The sequence below is a fragment of the Nannobrachium achirus genome (assembly GCF_963921795.1).
Source record: "Nannobrachium achirus genome assembly, chromosome: 5".
Taxonomy (NCBI): domain Eukaryota; kingdom Metazoa; phylum Chordata; class Actinopteri; order Myctophiformes; family Myctophidae; genus Nannobrachium; species Nannobrachium achirus.
Window position 1 is genome coordinate 64,071,385 of NC_137814.1, and position 16,752 is coordinate 64,088,136.

The window sequence follows — 16,752 nt, forward strand, 5'->3', positions numbered from 1 at the left end:
CAATTTGTTTTTTAGATGGATAGGGTACAATTGGCAATTATAAAATACCAATTGATGCAGCTTAGAGTTGTCCTATGCAAAAAAGAAGGTCATATTTGAATTCTCCATCAAAAAATACATACAATAGACACCCTTTTTTTTTTTTTTTTTTTCACGGCCTCGTCCATGGCCGGCCGTCCACGGCCGGCCGTTTGCGTCCACGCGTCTCTGGGTAACTCCGAGCTGCGTCTCTGAGTCGCGTCTTGGAATTACAGACGAGTTGTAGCCTCAGAGAGCTGCGTCTATAACTCCGAGCCGCGTCTCTCTGAGTTACAGACGCGATGTAGTCTCACAAAGCTCCGTCTTAGGAGTTACAACCGCCCGCGTCTCGAGCCGTCTGTGAGCCGCTGCGTCTGGAGGCTACGGAGGTACAGAGAGAGAGAGGCCAAGTTCATTAGGTATTGACGGTTCACGTGGTTAAATATCTGGAATCTATGAAAATGTCTTGGGGGTCCCTGCTTCATCTCTCTCTCAACTAAGGGGTCCTTGGCTTGAAAACGTTGAAGAAGTGGTTTAATAGTGCTTTACAGTGTGATAACGGTCTAGTTTAGCCGTGGAAGGTGGTGAAAAGAGTGACTTGAGTGGGAGTCGAACCGGTGACCCATGGTGGACGAGGCGAGAGCTCTACCGACTGAGCTAAACGGCCTGGCACGTGCTTCGAATCCACGCACTTATAGCTTATTTAAGTGAAAAAAGCGAACAAAAAAAAAGAAAGAAAAGAGGATATATACGACTTAAAAACGTTATCATGACACACTATAATGCCGACAATATGGTAGAATATTGCATGTTCCATTGACAATAAATAATAGACAGACGCGGTAGCCTCCAGGCCACGTCTTTGAGTCGCGTCTCGGAATTCAGAGCCGCGATTGAAACCGAAAATTGCGTCTGGAGCCGCGGTGTGTCTCACAGAGCCGTGATGATCGCGTCTGTAAACGCGGTAAGTCTACCAGGGCCGCGGTTAACTGCGTCCAAATGTATTGGGGGTCCCTGCTTCATCTCTCTCTCAACTAAGGGGTCCTTGGCTTGAAAACGTTGAAGAAGTGGTTTAATAGTGCTTTACAGTGTGATAACGGTCTAGTTTAGCCGTGGAAGGTGGTGAAAAGAGTGACTTGAGAGGGAGTCGAACTGGTGACTCATGGTGGACGAGGCGAGAGCTCTACCGACTGAGCTAAACGGCCTGGCACGTGCTTCGAATCCACGCACTTATAGCTTATTTAAGTGAAAAAAGCGAACAAAAAAAAAGAAAGAAAAGAGGATATATACGACTTAAAAACGTTATCATGACACACTATAATGCCGACAATATGGTAGAATATTGCATGTTCCATTGACAATAAATAATAGACAGACGCGGTAGCCTCCAGGCCACGTCTTTGAGTCGCGTCTCGGAATTCAGAGCCGCGATTGGACCCGAAAATTGCGTCTGGAGCCGCGGTGTGTCTCACAGTGCCGTGATGATCGCGTCTGTAAACGCGGTAAGTCTACCAGGGCCGCGGTTTCGCGTCTAGAAGACGCAAAACTGCGTCCAGAGACGCAAAGCTGCGTCCTGACCGCTATTTATGCACTGACGCGTATACAGACGGGTCTGAGGTCGCGTCACATGACTCGGACGCAGTCGTCCACGGTGCTTGCTGAATATGTCTTCCCTGTGTATTTGTGGTTACTTCCTGAAAGCCAAGCAGGCATATTTAGTGAACAGGTCATTGTGGCCACATAAAACATAATTTTATGTTGCAAGTATAATCATAATACCTGACGATTAGGTTGTAGGGGAGAAATAATCACAGCCAAATGTCTTTAAACCATCCTCACCGCTGGTCCAGACTCCATATATGGGCATACGTGGAGGAGTCGTAACACAGAAGCGCACATCCGACCGATATGCCCTTATATAGGCCTATCCACGTCTTTCCAACGCCCCATAGTGCATTGCGCAGACGCTGTACCGAGCTTCCGGCGCCGAAGCCGAGTGTGATTTACAAGTTCACAACGGGTTGCATCTGCGACGTGACGTGAGCTTGTATGTCTGCTGTTAAACCGGAAGTGTGGTCCAAACAGGTCCAAATAATCTCCAGTAAACTCCCGCGGAAACAGGTGGATATGGATATGGAGATCCTGTGACAGAAACCTCTTTCAATCTGTTTAGCTGATGTCCCTATGTCTCTATGTCCCTATGTCCCCATTTACCTGTGTCCTCATGTACCTGTGTCCCTATGTCCCTATCCCTGTCCCTATGTATGCCGTGTTAATTCCTCTCTTTAAAAGAATCACCTTAGATAGATAATGTTAACATTTGCACTTTCTCTGGTGTTTAGTCGTTTCTCAGTATGTTTCTTCCTTTTTTTGGGTGCACACTGTGTGTAGTTCTACCTGATGTACGAAAACTTTTATAGTGTGTAAATTGTATCACCTTGGAGTTATTCTTACTGTAGGTACTTGTGGTGTATCATGGATGTTCTATTTTTGTTGTTGGTGTCTTGTATGGCATGTGCAGCAAAGACATGTGTACTTTTTTTTTTCTGCCTCTTGGCCAGTTCCCACTCGTAAAAGAGTATGCCTGCTTAGCCTGGTAACAGCCAGTGTCTCCCGAGGGAGAGTCTGGGACTCAGAAATAGCCAACTTATTACGATGACCTAGCTACTCACTTTGACAGACAGATTCCTTTAACCAATCAGTAGCCATCAGCGCATCAAAACATTTCATTTAGACACTTCAGCTTAGAGTTAACCATATGACATTTCTTAGATGTAACATAACCATTTATGCAATGATATTGCTTTGAGTTTGGCAGATGGGCTCTGCTCTAATGATAACAGATGTATCTGTGTAACCATAACCTAACACAGAATCTGTTATCTCAGACCCCCAGAGCAGAGCATAAAATACAGTACAACAACATACTTCACTTACATCTTTGAATGTACAATCGTAATATAAACATTTACAACTTCCAATGTAGTAATAAATGTAGAATAACCATGGAATGATCCAACCCCCTATAATATCATGAAGTTAAATGCCAAAGGGAGGAGGCCGGGGAGGTGGAGGAATTTTCCGACACTGACAAGTACGACCTGCTCTGACAGCTGAACGGAGAGAATGAGCGGTGAGCTGAAGCTGCTTAAAAAGACCGCCTGAGTTACCCTGGTAAAAGAGGGCACGTGTGAAGTAGCGAATGACTGTGAAGAGAAAAGAACGTAGGTACGTGACTGGAGGGCGTATGAATGAATTAACTGTTAGCAAATGAAAGAGGGGGGGTTCGGGGTATATCTAGGACTCTAACTGCCGTGTCCAAATGAACTACACTGTGCAGAACAGCAAATATATCTTTTCCAAGATAGGAATTCCAAAAGTGCAAACTGTGGTTATTTTTTAAGTTCTGAGATGCCGTTGATTTCAGATAAAACTTGTTTTAATGCAGCTTTGATTCGCAAACACGCTTCGAGGTATGGTGACCGTCCGCCATGTTTGTTTACAACATGTGGGAGATGCAGCAGCAGCTCCAATTCTACGTTGTCAACTACACGACCAATCAGGAGCGGTGTGAGGTGGGTGGCACCAATTGCGGCCATTTGATTGGAAATTAGAAAATAATTTATCGTAACGAGCAGGGCAGGAGTTTCATGGAGGCCATGAAGGCCATGGCTCTCGTTGCCTCTCAGTGTGGCCTTGTGCCCCTCAAACCAATGGCATGACCTGAGGCCACAGTGGCCTTAATGCCCCAGCTGACTGTACCACTCTCTCCTCTGTCTCTGTCTTGTCAATATAAAGACACCAGTGTCCCTTTCTTGTCATGTAGTCACCAGTGTCTTTTGTTGAGTCCTCAGTTTTAAACCAATCCAGTCTTTGATTTGTGCTGGACTGAGCATGGATCAGATTGTAAATCCTTAACCCTATCATTCAACAAATTCTTTCAATGGGAAATCCTGTTTTATTTGATGACCTTCCTGCCCTGGCATTTGGCATTTGTGCCCTCAACAAATGGACAACACCAAAGGCCAAGTGGTCTTGCCCCTAAAATGACCAAATTCCAGGCCTGGTAACGAGACTCTATGGGAGGGATCTCAGACCGAGAAAGGAAACACATTTGTGATGACGTAGTTCCGGATGGCCGTGCCAGGCTAATGCCTGCTGGTGTGGGTATCCCAAATATGGACACGCGTGAGTCTTGCCTGATGTCTGCACAAATCGGAATTGCTAGGCTACAGTATTTGTTGTGTGTTTGACATTGGACCAGAACCCAGGACGGCCTCTATAAGACCCTGTAGGGTGGATTCAAAGCTCACCTGTTGCATCAGAGAGACAGGCAGGGACACAGAGATGTTGCGCTGGATGCTGGGCAAAGAGAATGGAGGACCAGAGGCTTACAATCTGGTTGCTGTGACGGTGGGTCACAAGGTGTACTGCTTTGAAGGGTATGGTAGCAGCGACGACATGAATCAGCTCAATGTGCATGTCTTCAACACAGTGTCTTCACACTCTAAGAAGTTGCCCCCAGTGACACCTGGAAGAGACGGATACACAGCTGTGTTGATAGAAGATGTCATCTACATCTGGGGAGGATATCCTTACAGCAATGTGCTTTATGCATTTGATGTTGATGCCCACAGATGGTTCCTGCCCAACGTTTCTGGGACCGGTCCAGAGAAGAGGTGGCTTCACTCGGCCTCTGTCTTGGGGAACATCATGTATATCCATGGAGGATACAACTCACCTGTATACTTTAATGACATCTACAAGTTGGACACCACCACAATGGTCTGGTCTTTAATTAACACCCGAGGAACTCCTCCACCTGCTTCTTACTGGCACTCTGCCACCATCATCGGGACAAAGATGTTTGTATTTGGGGGCTATATGAAGGCACACAACAACAACAACAACACTGACATCAGAGTGTTCGACACAGAGACCAACTGCTGGCTGAGAACCCCACCTTCTGCACAGCTTGTTCCAAAAGAATGCGGGGATCATCCAGCCTTTGCCTACAATGAAGAGCTGTACATATTCTGTGATAACAGGGACCAGGACTGCAACAATCTGTGGAAATTCAATCCAGAGACCCTCTCTTGGAAGAAGGTTGAGCCCAAGGGAAAAGGCCTGTCTCAGACTCATTTCAAATCCCTTTGCATGGTGGGAGAGCGTGTTTTTCTCTTTGGAGGCGGATACAGGGACACACATGTCAATGTCTTAGACTTGAGTCCTAGTCTGAAGACGGTATGCAAGCTGGTAGTTATTCAGTACGGTCTGGAGCAGTCTGGACTCCCACACAATATCAGGTGGGAACTGGTAGCCATGACAAGCAACAGCAACAGATGATGCTGGCAGAAGAAAACCTCCTGGTTCTTCAGACTGATGCAATAGAAGAACCATTTATGCTTCAAGAAGGATCTTAAACATAGATCTTTTAATGGTCATTTTCATCCATGAAAAAAGAAGAAGACTAAAAGAAAACATATCACTTTCACTGTATATAGCCTACTTAATGTCTCTCAGGGCTCTATACTTCATTCGTTCCCGTCCATCCATCCATCTTCAACCGCTTATCCGGAATCGGGTTGCGGGGGTAACAGTTCCAGCTGAGATATCCATAGTTCCCTGTCCTGAGCAACTTCCTCCACTCCCTCCGGGAGTATACCGAGGCGTTCTACTAACTAACTAACTAACTAACTAACTAACTAACTAACTAACTAACTAAGTATGGCGGATTACAATACGTGTTTTACCATTGCATGGCAGGCACACTTAATAAAGACATGATGATGGGAGGCAAGAGAAAAATCTAAAGCAGGGATCTATTTCTTTTTATTTTATTTTTACAAACCAGATCATTGGCAGATGCCAGCTCCACATCTGTGGACTGTATAGGTGATCGGATGGGGTTTGTGTGAGGCTGAAGACGCTTTCCAGCATAGTGACATGCAGAACAAGCCGTCCATATACGGTAGTAAGGTTTACATAGAAGCAGAGTTGGGATCCGTTACTCAAAAAAGTAGTGCACTACATATTACATATTACCTTTGAAAAAAGTAGTGCCTTACACTACTTCATTACTCCCCGGAGAAAGTAACTAGTTACACTACTCGTTACACTACTTTTGAGTTACTCCATAAAAAAGCCTGAGATGCATTGCCATATATTAGATGTATTAAATATTTATTATATATTATTATAATATCTAATACAATACAGTTATGTTGTTCAATGAAGTGAGTCCCAGGGCTCACTGGTGGTCATTTGAATGAGTCTAATAATAATAATAATAATATTTATAATAATAAGGGTAATAATAATAATAATTATTATTATTATTACCCATATTTTTTTTACTGGGTTTGGTGGGGGCCAGACAGAACCCATCCGCGGGCCGCAAATGGCACACGGGCCGTCTAATGGGGAACCCTGTTCTATACTGTACCTATGGGTACAGATGTTGCAGATCCAGTAGCCTAGTCACTGGTGCATGACAAAATAAACAAAGAGAAAAGACCGAAATGTTTAAGTGCACCGTCAACCTTTTCTCAGAGCTCTATACTGACACCTCTCTCACCCACAACAGCAGCCAAACCAGCATAAGGTAATTAACCAGTCCACTCACCTGTTGCTGCAGTTTAACACACTTTCAAACAATCTACAAGTGTACATTGTTTAAAGGACAACTTTGTTTTTTTACAACAAGGGTTCATATTTTAGATTGTAATTAGAGAAAATAAAAAGTGAGAGTTAAAATGTTTTCATTTATTTGTTCTATTGTTTTTTCGTGTTTACTGTGCTAAAATGTGGGGCATGCGTACGCATGGGGGCATTCGTACAATATGTCTTTTTAGACACAATAAGCCAGCAGTTTCTTTATTTTTATTTACAGTAACACTTCTAGCCCCCATAAGTCACATCCAACGATGAAAGGTTGCGTTGTATCTTGGGAATGGGCTTATTCTGTGTAAAATGACATATTTAGCCACTTGTACGCATGCCCCCAATAGAATCTCTAAAACAATAGAAAGAAGTAAATGAAATCAATTTAACACTCATCTTTTATATTCTTTAATTACAATCCAAAATATGAACCCTTGTTGTAAAAAAACTAAAGTTGTCCTTTAAGTCACAGTGGTTTTCATATCATAAATATGAACTTTAGTTTAGTCAAAAGCTTGTGTATAATCCACGTTATTCATGTGTACATAGGCTACATGTTTACATAGGCTGCATATGGAAGGACACATGTTGCGCATTGTACATTATTTGAACAGACGGTTACGGACCGCCCCAACCTGCCCCGCCAATAAAGTGAACATTTCTTGACCCAGCTCAACCCTGCCTGCGAGCTGACTGCGGGTTCGGGCTGGCCCGCACATCACTAGTAGGTAGGTAGGTAGGTAGGTAGGTAGGTAGGTATATAGATAGATAGATAGATAGATAGATAGATAGATAGATAGATAGATAGATAGATAGATAAAAATAAGACTGCAAACATATGCTTCCATTACCTGAACAGATCACCTCTAGTCTTCCAGAGGACCTTTCTAAATAGGTTGATCCACACTCCCTCAGTGAAGACTCAGACCCAACACATTGATCTTTGTTGCCCCATGTAGCTGTATATGCAGAATTGGTTGTTACTGTTGAAATAACAGAGCCACAGTCCAGCTGTCTACACACCACAGCCGATGACTCCAGTTTCCAGTTCAAACGATGCACTGGTCTCCACTCTCCATGGCGTTTCAGCTCCAGTGTTCCATTGCAGTGACTGGTTCCTCCCACCAACCTGACATTGTCAGGATCTATACAGGAACACACACACACACACACACACACACACACACACACACACACACACACACACACACACACACACACACACACACACACACACTTGTGATAAGACCTGTTAGATATGGCCTTAATATTTATGACATCAGGGAACTCCATATATGGGCATAAAAGGGAATCTCTTAGTGTGGTTCACCTGACATCACAGTGATGTCAGAGCAAGATGTGCCATTTCGCATAACCTCAGGTCGCAATATATATATATATATATATATATATATATATATATATATATATATATATATAAAGCTGACACTTGGTGTTCAGCGGGTCAAATTTGACACATCATTGACTCAGCCCAAAATACTAAAAAAGTAAACAGTGAACACTATTTAAAATATTATTTTGGGTTAGGGTTTCATCTTTCAATACAGCTCCATCAATTATAAAAAATTTAAAATTCACTCATTATATTTACTATAATGAAGACAATAGATAATGTTGTTATCTGGCTATAAACGACTAATATTAGAACACACTTCCAAAAATATTTTACTTACTCGTTTTTTTTTCTTCTTTTTGTTAATATAATTATATATAATTATTTAAAATAGTGACAAGCTGTGATGTCACGGGTCAAAATGGGCCCATATTTAACTTAAATGTAGTATTTCAATATGCCAACCTGTTATTTGTTGGCCTTGAGTTTATGATTTCATCCCATGCAACACCTTTTGTTACTTGAAGAAGATTCTGGACAGTATTTGTCAATGTAATAACGTGAACTAGGGTTTATATATATATATATATATATATATATATATATATATATATATATATATATATATACACACATATAAGCATCGGTCATTCGAGGCATGAACTACACAGCCAAACGTGTGGGTAGCGCCAAACAGAATTTTGCCAACATGGCTTGCAATATACTGTTCTGCTGCATGGCATTTACTCTCGTTTTTGGCTTCCCTGACACTGAGCTTAACATTAACAAAGTGTAAAAATGGCCAATGTGTTGTTTTTTCTTTTCCTTATTACTGTGAGAGAGTGCAATCATTCAATGCACCAAGTAACAAAGGTGAAAACCAAAAGAACAGTATTGCAGGCCTGCCAGGCCATTTTGAAAATTTTTGGAGGGGCCCTACCCACACGTTTGACTGTGTTGCTCATTCCACGAATGCCAGATCCTTAACACAATACAATTTGGCATAATTAAAGGGGGGATATAATGGACCGAATGTTGGCAAATTTGGGGTCGGCGCTACCCACACGTTTGGCTGTGTAGCTCATGCCTCGAATGCCCGATGCTTACAAGCTGCACCTCGTTGTAAAGGTGACAAATGATAAAAATTATATAAAACACAATACCATTTGTTATTATTAAAGGGGAGATATAATTCATTATTAATATGTTCCCTTTCTTTTTGTGCTGAGTTTATATATATATAGACTCATTTCTGGTCCACGTTACACTGATAAAAACTAGATGCGCTCGCAGGTCGGTACCAAAATTAGCCAATGAAACCAGCGCTCCCCAAAACAACAGGTTTGGGGATTGGTGGGAAAATGATTACATGATACAGTCAGCTGTGCATTTAGTCTCAATGTAGTAAACAAGAAATGGGTCTATGCCTCTCGGCCTGGCGGAGACAAAAAGTGCCCTCTAGAAAGATATGATCACCGGTCCGCGGGGTGGGGGCTCGCTGTCATCGTTCAGGAGTTGCTGTTGGAACTTTATATGTGATCGTACATTAGGCTACAGATCAAATTCACATCATCCACCACACACGGTCTCTGTGGCTGCGCAATTCACGGGACTGTCAAAAGCAGCAATGGATGTTCTTATTCATTTTCCTTCCACATACAGTATCTCTTTGAAAAATCGTTTTCTGCGCCCACTTGTATAAAAACAAAATATCACGACATTGCAGAGCGTAGATGATGTTTGTGTTGCAGTGAGCAACATTGTGCCCAGAAAAGCGCTTCTCTGTTCAAGCAAACAAGAGCAAGTGCACAACGGCCGCAACCATCCCACTAATTTTGAAAGGTAGGCCTACGCCACTACAATTCATAAACTGTCACAAAGTGCTGTCAGATGTTTTAATTCTGATTAAAATATATTGTGTGGAAATGCAAACCAACAGAGTAGGCTATTTCATAATTAGAGTTGCCATTCGTGAGTCCAATTGACTGAGTGGAGTGGACACATCAATAATGCGTGCGTTATTGGTGGTTACAGTTATACAGTATATCTTGGCAATTTATGGCAAATCTAGCGTTTCATAGTTATAGAAAAATAGCAAATCTACAAGCTCACAACGCGGCACTTTGCGCTGCGTTGTGAGACGGTAGATCATCAGCTATTTTCGATGACAAGCTTGCTTGACAGCCCACGGGGACTGGTAAAATCCTTACACACAGCTGAAAGAGACAAGATGCTTGCACAGCTGGCGAGGGTAACGTATCAGGCAGTTTAATTGCCTCTGCGCTGCTGGTAAATTGCATTTTCTAACAAGAAAAAAAAAAAACATAACCTCCAGGACGACGGGTCCCGGAGCCAATTCCCGGGAGGGAAATTATGTGCACTCTGCCCGGGAAGCCCGGATCCCGGGATCCCGGTATTAAACCCTAACGTGAACATTAGAATAAACATTTGCAAAAGCAAGCAGTTGTCTACTCTCATGACCCATGTTGATAAGAGTATTAAAAACTTGAATGTTTTATGTAGATTTAGAACGGATAAACATATGCGATTAATTTGCGATTAATCATGATTAACTATGGACAATCATGCGATTAATCTGATTAAATATTTGGCTGTGGATTGAACCCCAACCTCTCAGGGCAGACACTAAGGCTGTACCATTTCATAAAGTAAAAAATAGCAACTTGGAGTTCATACAGTACATGAAATGTGCAAATGATGGTGCAATATGATGGTGCATGACCACTGAATATAAAGTAGTCTAAACCAAGAGTGTAGTTTATCTTTTACCTGAACAGGTGAGTTCAACAGCCTTCTCAGATGAGCAGGTGTTTCTAGTTGAGTCTGAGGTTCTACAGTCCTGGAGAACAGACTCACTGCCTTCACACTGGAACTCTTTGGTAAACATTGGAGCCTTCACTCCTCCATAGAGCGTCCCCTGGAGGACTGAAGCAGTCCCACAGCCAAGCTCCCTACAGACAACCTCTGCATCCTGCTGGTCAAAGTCACCTTCACACACTGAGACCCACGACTGATCAGACTTCACCTCCACTCTGCCTGAACATAAACTGGTCCCATTCACCAATCTCACTGACTCTGGAGGGGGGGGTGGGGGGGGGGGGGGGGGGTTGGGGGGGGGGGATCATCACATGTATGCATACACAGTATACAGACACAGTATACAGACAGACAGACAGACAGACAGACAGACAGACAGACAGACAGGCAGACAGACAGACAGACAGACAGACAGACAGACAGACAGACAGACAGACATGCAGACAAAATATGACAGCAAAACAGACAAAAAGCTAAAATAATTGTATTACCTGAACAGATCACTTCCAGTCTCTCAGACTTCTTTGCACTCCGCCAGAAACATTGTGTCCTCAGTGAAGGCTCAACACAGAGAACGTGATTAGAAAGCCACACTGCATTAGATGTCGATTTGGTAATTAATGTTGAAATAACAGAGCCACAGCCCAGCCGTCTACACACCACATCCGATGACTCCGGATTCCAGTACAGATAATGCACTGGTCTCCACACTCGCAGTTTCATCTCCAATGTGCCAGCACAGTGACTGGTTCCTCCTACCAACCTGAATGCAGGAGGCCGACTGGTTCCTCCTACCAACCTGAATGCAGGAGGCCATTCTGTACAGAAACATGAGTGTTAAATGTCAAGTATAAACTTATTTTCAATCTGGCCTAATGGAAACCGTTTTCCTTGTGACATACTGTATCTTTGGGGGATGGATTTACATATTTATGTACCGTAATATTACATACATTTAAGATCCTATAAAGAACAAATCTGGGCTATCAAGTGTCTGCTGTCCCCAGTTAATGCTAGGTTTACACTCTTTTTCAAGGAGGAACGTCATGGCATATGGTTCCATTTGACACAATGGACAGAAGATGAAGCAGCTAGTCATTATTTTTCATGTTCCACATGAATAATAATGTTCAAGTAGAACCAGGGGTGTGCTGTGGATTTTCTTTAGCTAGTGGAGCGGTCACGTGCACGCTGAAATAACTTCTATATTGATATAGAGTATTTAATATTGTGGGTTAATATTATTAACCCACAATATTAAATACTCTATATCAAATTGTATTCTATATTTAATTTCATAAAAGGGAACCCACATTTACTGCCATTTAAATATGCCTTTTTTGGGATCTCCCTGCCATAAGTCTCCATAGACTTCCATGTAATTTATATTGCACAGATCATGCACAGTTCATGCACAGCACACCCCTGATCATGCACAGTTCATGCACTATGTTTGTGCAGGCTGTTCACAGCTTTCAAACAAAAAAATCAGATTGGAAATCCGTTCAGGCATTCTTGAGAAAATAGCCATTATGTTTTACATGTTATGTAAGCAAAGATGGCTGCCCTGTATGAAAGATGGGGTTGTATGGGGGTGGAACATGCAACATCGCGATTGAAATCATGTTTACTAGATTTAATGGGGTCCAAAAAAAATAAAAAATAAAAATATTTATATATAAATATATATATATATATATATATATATATATATATATATATATATATATTTATAAGTAAAAGTCGATTAAAGTCGCTTGGCAGGGAAGTCCATAGTGAGATAGTTGATCTGAAAGTCGTTTGGCTTTAAGTGAGTTTTTAATATCATAATTAATGCATTTACCTCGCAGCTATCTCTGCAATTTAATTAGTTCATGAATCCATCAGCCACTGTTATTCAACTATTTTGACTGCTTCAGAGTTCAAACAGAACTTCTCACTCCTACTAGGCTACAATATCAGGTCACACAATGGATGGACCATTTATACGACTGGAACACAACCACTCTAAGCACTATAAACCATGGATTGACATCTATACCTACTGAACATTCAGAAACAGAGCTGCTACTTTTACATGCATTTTACACGTGAGTCTTTATTTTTATCTTTGATTGATTGATTGATTGATTGATTGATTGATTGATTGATTGATTGAAGACTTTATTAGAAGTTTGCATAGAAAAAGGTACAGTTTCATGACGGTACAGTTCACTGGTACAAGATCAACTAAAAGGAGATCCTGGAAAAGACTAAGCTTATTTCCGTAGGAAACCATTGAAGTATCTCATATAACATTGAATGACAGACGGATAGAACACAGTACTATGCAGTAGATATAGAAAATAAAGGAATTAAAAATAAAACAAACAGTGCAAAAAATATACAGTAGGTAAATACAAAGAAGGGTCAGGGGAGGCTGGGCTAGGTTTGTTATTGCCAGTTGCGAATGGCTGCCGCCTGTAAGGGTTTTTTCAGGGCAATTTTAAAGGATGCTAGGGAACCACACTCCTTTAAGGCCTTCTTATTCTATCTAAATTGTATTGAGGAAACACAATGCTGCTATTTGTTCCTAAAGCTTTATACCCTGTATAGCCAAAATGACACAATGCGACATTGCTTTGTTTGCACAATGCTGTACCCCCTCCAACTGTATTATGTTCCCGCTGTTAAACTGTTTTTATTGTATTTTTGACACTTGCTTTGGCAATGTAAACGTAAGTTTTCTCAAAGTTCCTTTGAATTGAATTGATATGCATCAACCAGGTCAGACATTGCTGTTAATTCAGGCTGTGACTCTCAGCATTCATCTGATCGTCAGGTTTTGTTAGGTGCGAAAACAGCAACCAATCATCAAGGACTTTGATACACGAAAGAAGAAGAAGCCAATGGTGCATGTGCGAGCGTGCGCGCAGCTTCAAAGCTAGTGGAGCGGCGATCTATGTAGCTCCACAAGCAGCACACCCCTGCGTCGAACTGAAGGGAACTTTGAATTACACTTAGAACCTTGAGGTGTCCTTCCGCCCTCCACACACGGTCATTTGAAAGATCCCACAAAGCCAACATTTACAACCCACCAGGCACTTTGACACATAGACATCAAAGGTGGCTTGAACCCCTGCCCTTTTATCCGTCTGTAAAAAGTGCCCTCTCAAGTGCATGTGTGGCGGAGAGAGTCGCAGCCCCAGCCTGAAGCCTCAAAAGTCTAGTATCTGCCCTTGTTCCATAGGGATGTCCCTTTGGAGTGATGGTTAAGATATTGGACATTCACGTGGGAGACCTGGGTTCGAAGCAGGGTGGGGAGGTTCAGATCACCTCCGTTACACATGAATGCAGTTTTTTACTATGGTGAAAGAAATACAAATGCCCTCTTTCCATGCCATGAAGGCAGCATTCAAGAGAATTGCCTTGTCCAAACTCAAGCACTGCAAATACACACAACAAAGGCCTTTTTAGAAATGTCGGCCCCTGCCTCTCTAACATTCTCTGCACGTCCCTGCAACCCACTCTGACTTGTCTTCCAGGAGGAGAGGAGTTCTCACCGGGAAAATCTCAATATGCTGACGTCCCATTAGTCCCACTAGTTAGGTTTAGGCATCAGGGACGTCACAAGGGGGGGAAAGTGGGACTGAGTTACCAGGCCCCAAGGTGGAGGGGCCTTAATTATTTTATACTTAAGCTATTGAAAAATAGCAGATATACAAGCTCACAGCGCGGCACCGAGTGCCACACTGTGAGCTTGATCTGCTATGTTTTGAAAAGTCGTGAAAATGTGTGCAAATCTTTGAATATATGTATTTTTAAAGCGAACATTCGTAACTAAAATGTTGCTTCTGGGGTGTCCCTGGAACTAAATATTTTGACATGGGGGTCCGTGGGCCAAATACATATCTTTTTGGGGGTCCTTCACATGAAAATGTTTGAGCACCACTGACATAGAACCATAGGTTTTTCTTAGAAGGATTTGAAATATTCAAAGACTTTTTTTTCACAATTTTTACAAAATTGCAGATCTACAAGCTCGCAGCACGGCACTCGGTGTTGTGCTGTGAGCTTGTTTATCTGCTATTTTTCAATAGTTAAGGCACAAAATGGGAGTGGATCCTTGTACCCAGGGCCCAGAATTTGGTGCGACACCCCTGTTAGGCATCGTAGCATTCACCAGGTTAACATGTCGGCAGGTTAGCATTTCACCAGGTTCGCATTCACCAGCGTCGGACTAATGGGGCGTCGCACTATCGCACGTCGGAATAAAGCTTCAAGACTAGTTTGTGTCGACATTTAAGTCATAATAGCGATGGTTACAAATGAAACAACACAAAAAGAAGGGTCGTTTGTATGCGTTTTGGCAATTTGACATTAATTCTACGAAAAAAGAAAACGTCTACAACACATGATCTAAATGTGCTCTCTAAATGGGAAACGTTCTTACCTTCATCGCTGGCTAAGTTCGGAGTGTTCACCCATATTATGAGAAGGAGACAGCAGTGCGTAATCACGTGCATTTTGTTCTTCATTCAGCAGTGCATTAGATCTTTGAAACGCTTCAATGAACGACACAGATCTGCTGTTGTCTCTCAGCACTGGAGAGGGAGGGAATGAGTGAGTGACCCCGTGGACGTTACGCTATAAGCCATGAGGTTGTGACACAAGATGAAGTCAGACGTTTTGATTGGCTGAGGGTGTGTGTTTCACCACAAAGGCAGGGGCACAGTGGAGGAAACAGTATAGAAGTGACCTCCCTGTTTATGACACAAATAAATGGTAAATTCATATAATAGAACTGTAGACTTTACATTGGGGACTGCATGGGGGACCACCCTGACAAGCACTTGTAGGAGTTGAAGCATTACATTGTTTGACTCGGTTCAACGGATACATTTTGTGAAAATAGGCAATCTAATCTAAGGTCCCATTTACACTGGCAGCCAAATCCAGCCTGAATCAGATCTGTGCCACATTCAGATTGGAATCCGATTGGTTTAAATGGTCACATGGTCACATGGAACAAATCAGATTCCAATCTGGATGTGACACTGATCTGAATCAGGCTGACTCTGAACCCCTAGTTGCTCCCGGTGAGCAGGTTGGTGCCTTGTATGGCTTCCTCCACCATCGGCGTATGAATGTGTGTGTGTAAATGTGTGAATGTAATGCACCTTGGAGCGCCTTGGATTAACGCCCCGTTTTCATAGAGCAAAACTTCTGGAAGTTTTTTCAAAAATGACAGCAATTTTGAAATTCACAGCATGTGAAAACGGCCACCTATTTTGTGTGCCGGAGGTTTTGGTGTCCGAAACGTGACGGAAAAATACCTAGTAATTTTTGCTGAAAGTACCGTGACAATACAAATTTCCCTCCAGTGAAAACGCATGCCGTGAATTTGCCGTTTTTTTTTTTTTTGACAACCAGGTGCATGAAAGGAGCCAGTTAACAGTTTAAAACATTGTATCTGGGATTGAAAACGTGTAGTCTGACAATGAGTGGGGGTGGGATGAATCCCATTCATTGTCAACGGAGGTCACATGTTTTTTTTGTCGTTGCCGTGTCTCTTGGCCAAAAGAGCCCCCCCCCTCATTCTCAGACGATACGGAGAAGATGTCTCACACATCTGTGCCTCAATAGATCTAATGTTTGTAAACCTTGTTAATGGTACTGTTTTTATATGTATTGCATGGTGGACGATGTGGTTGAACCTGACAGTACATGGACCCTCTGAACTTTATCTCATGTACGACGTGCTGACTCTCTTTCGCAACTTAATGTCTAACCTCATGTACATACATTATATCTGCTGCTTTGTGGACCTACTGACCTACTTTATGTCTAACCTCATGTTTACTGTACCAGATGGTCTATGCCATGTATGTATATATGTA

At 42.4% G+C, this 16,752-nt stretch overlaps 1 protein-coding gene across 1 annotated transcript; it reads right to left on the minus strand.

The window, feature by feature from the left end:
- Positions 1–343: 343 nt before the first annotated feature.
- On the minus strand, positions 344–15,442 carry LOC308285262 (scavenger receptor cysteine-rich type 1 protein M130-like; the record flags this gene model as incomplete). The annotated part of the gene is made up of 7 exons (XM_080725979.1): positions 15,306–15,442; positions 11,365–11,691; positions 10,826–11,131; positions 7,533–7,826; positions 4,525–4,549; positions 4,286–4,380; positions 344–399 (listed from the first exon to the last, which is right to left on the minus strand). The coding sequence occupies exons 1-7, from the start codon at positions 15,388–15,390 to the stop codon at positions 344–346; spliced, it is 1,188 nt and encodes a 395-aa protein (XP_080582105.1). The 5' UTR covers positions 15,391–15,442.
- Positions 15,443–16,752: the final 1,310 nt, after the last annotated feature.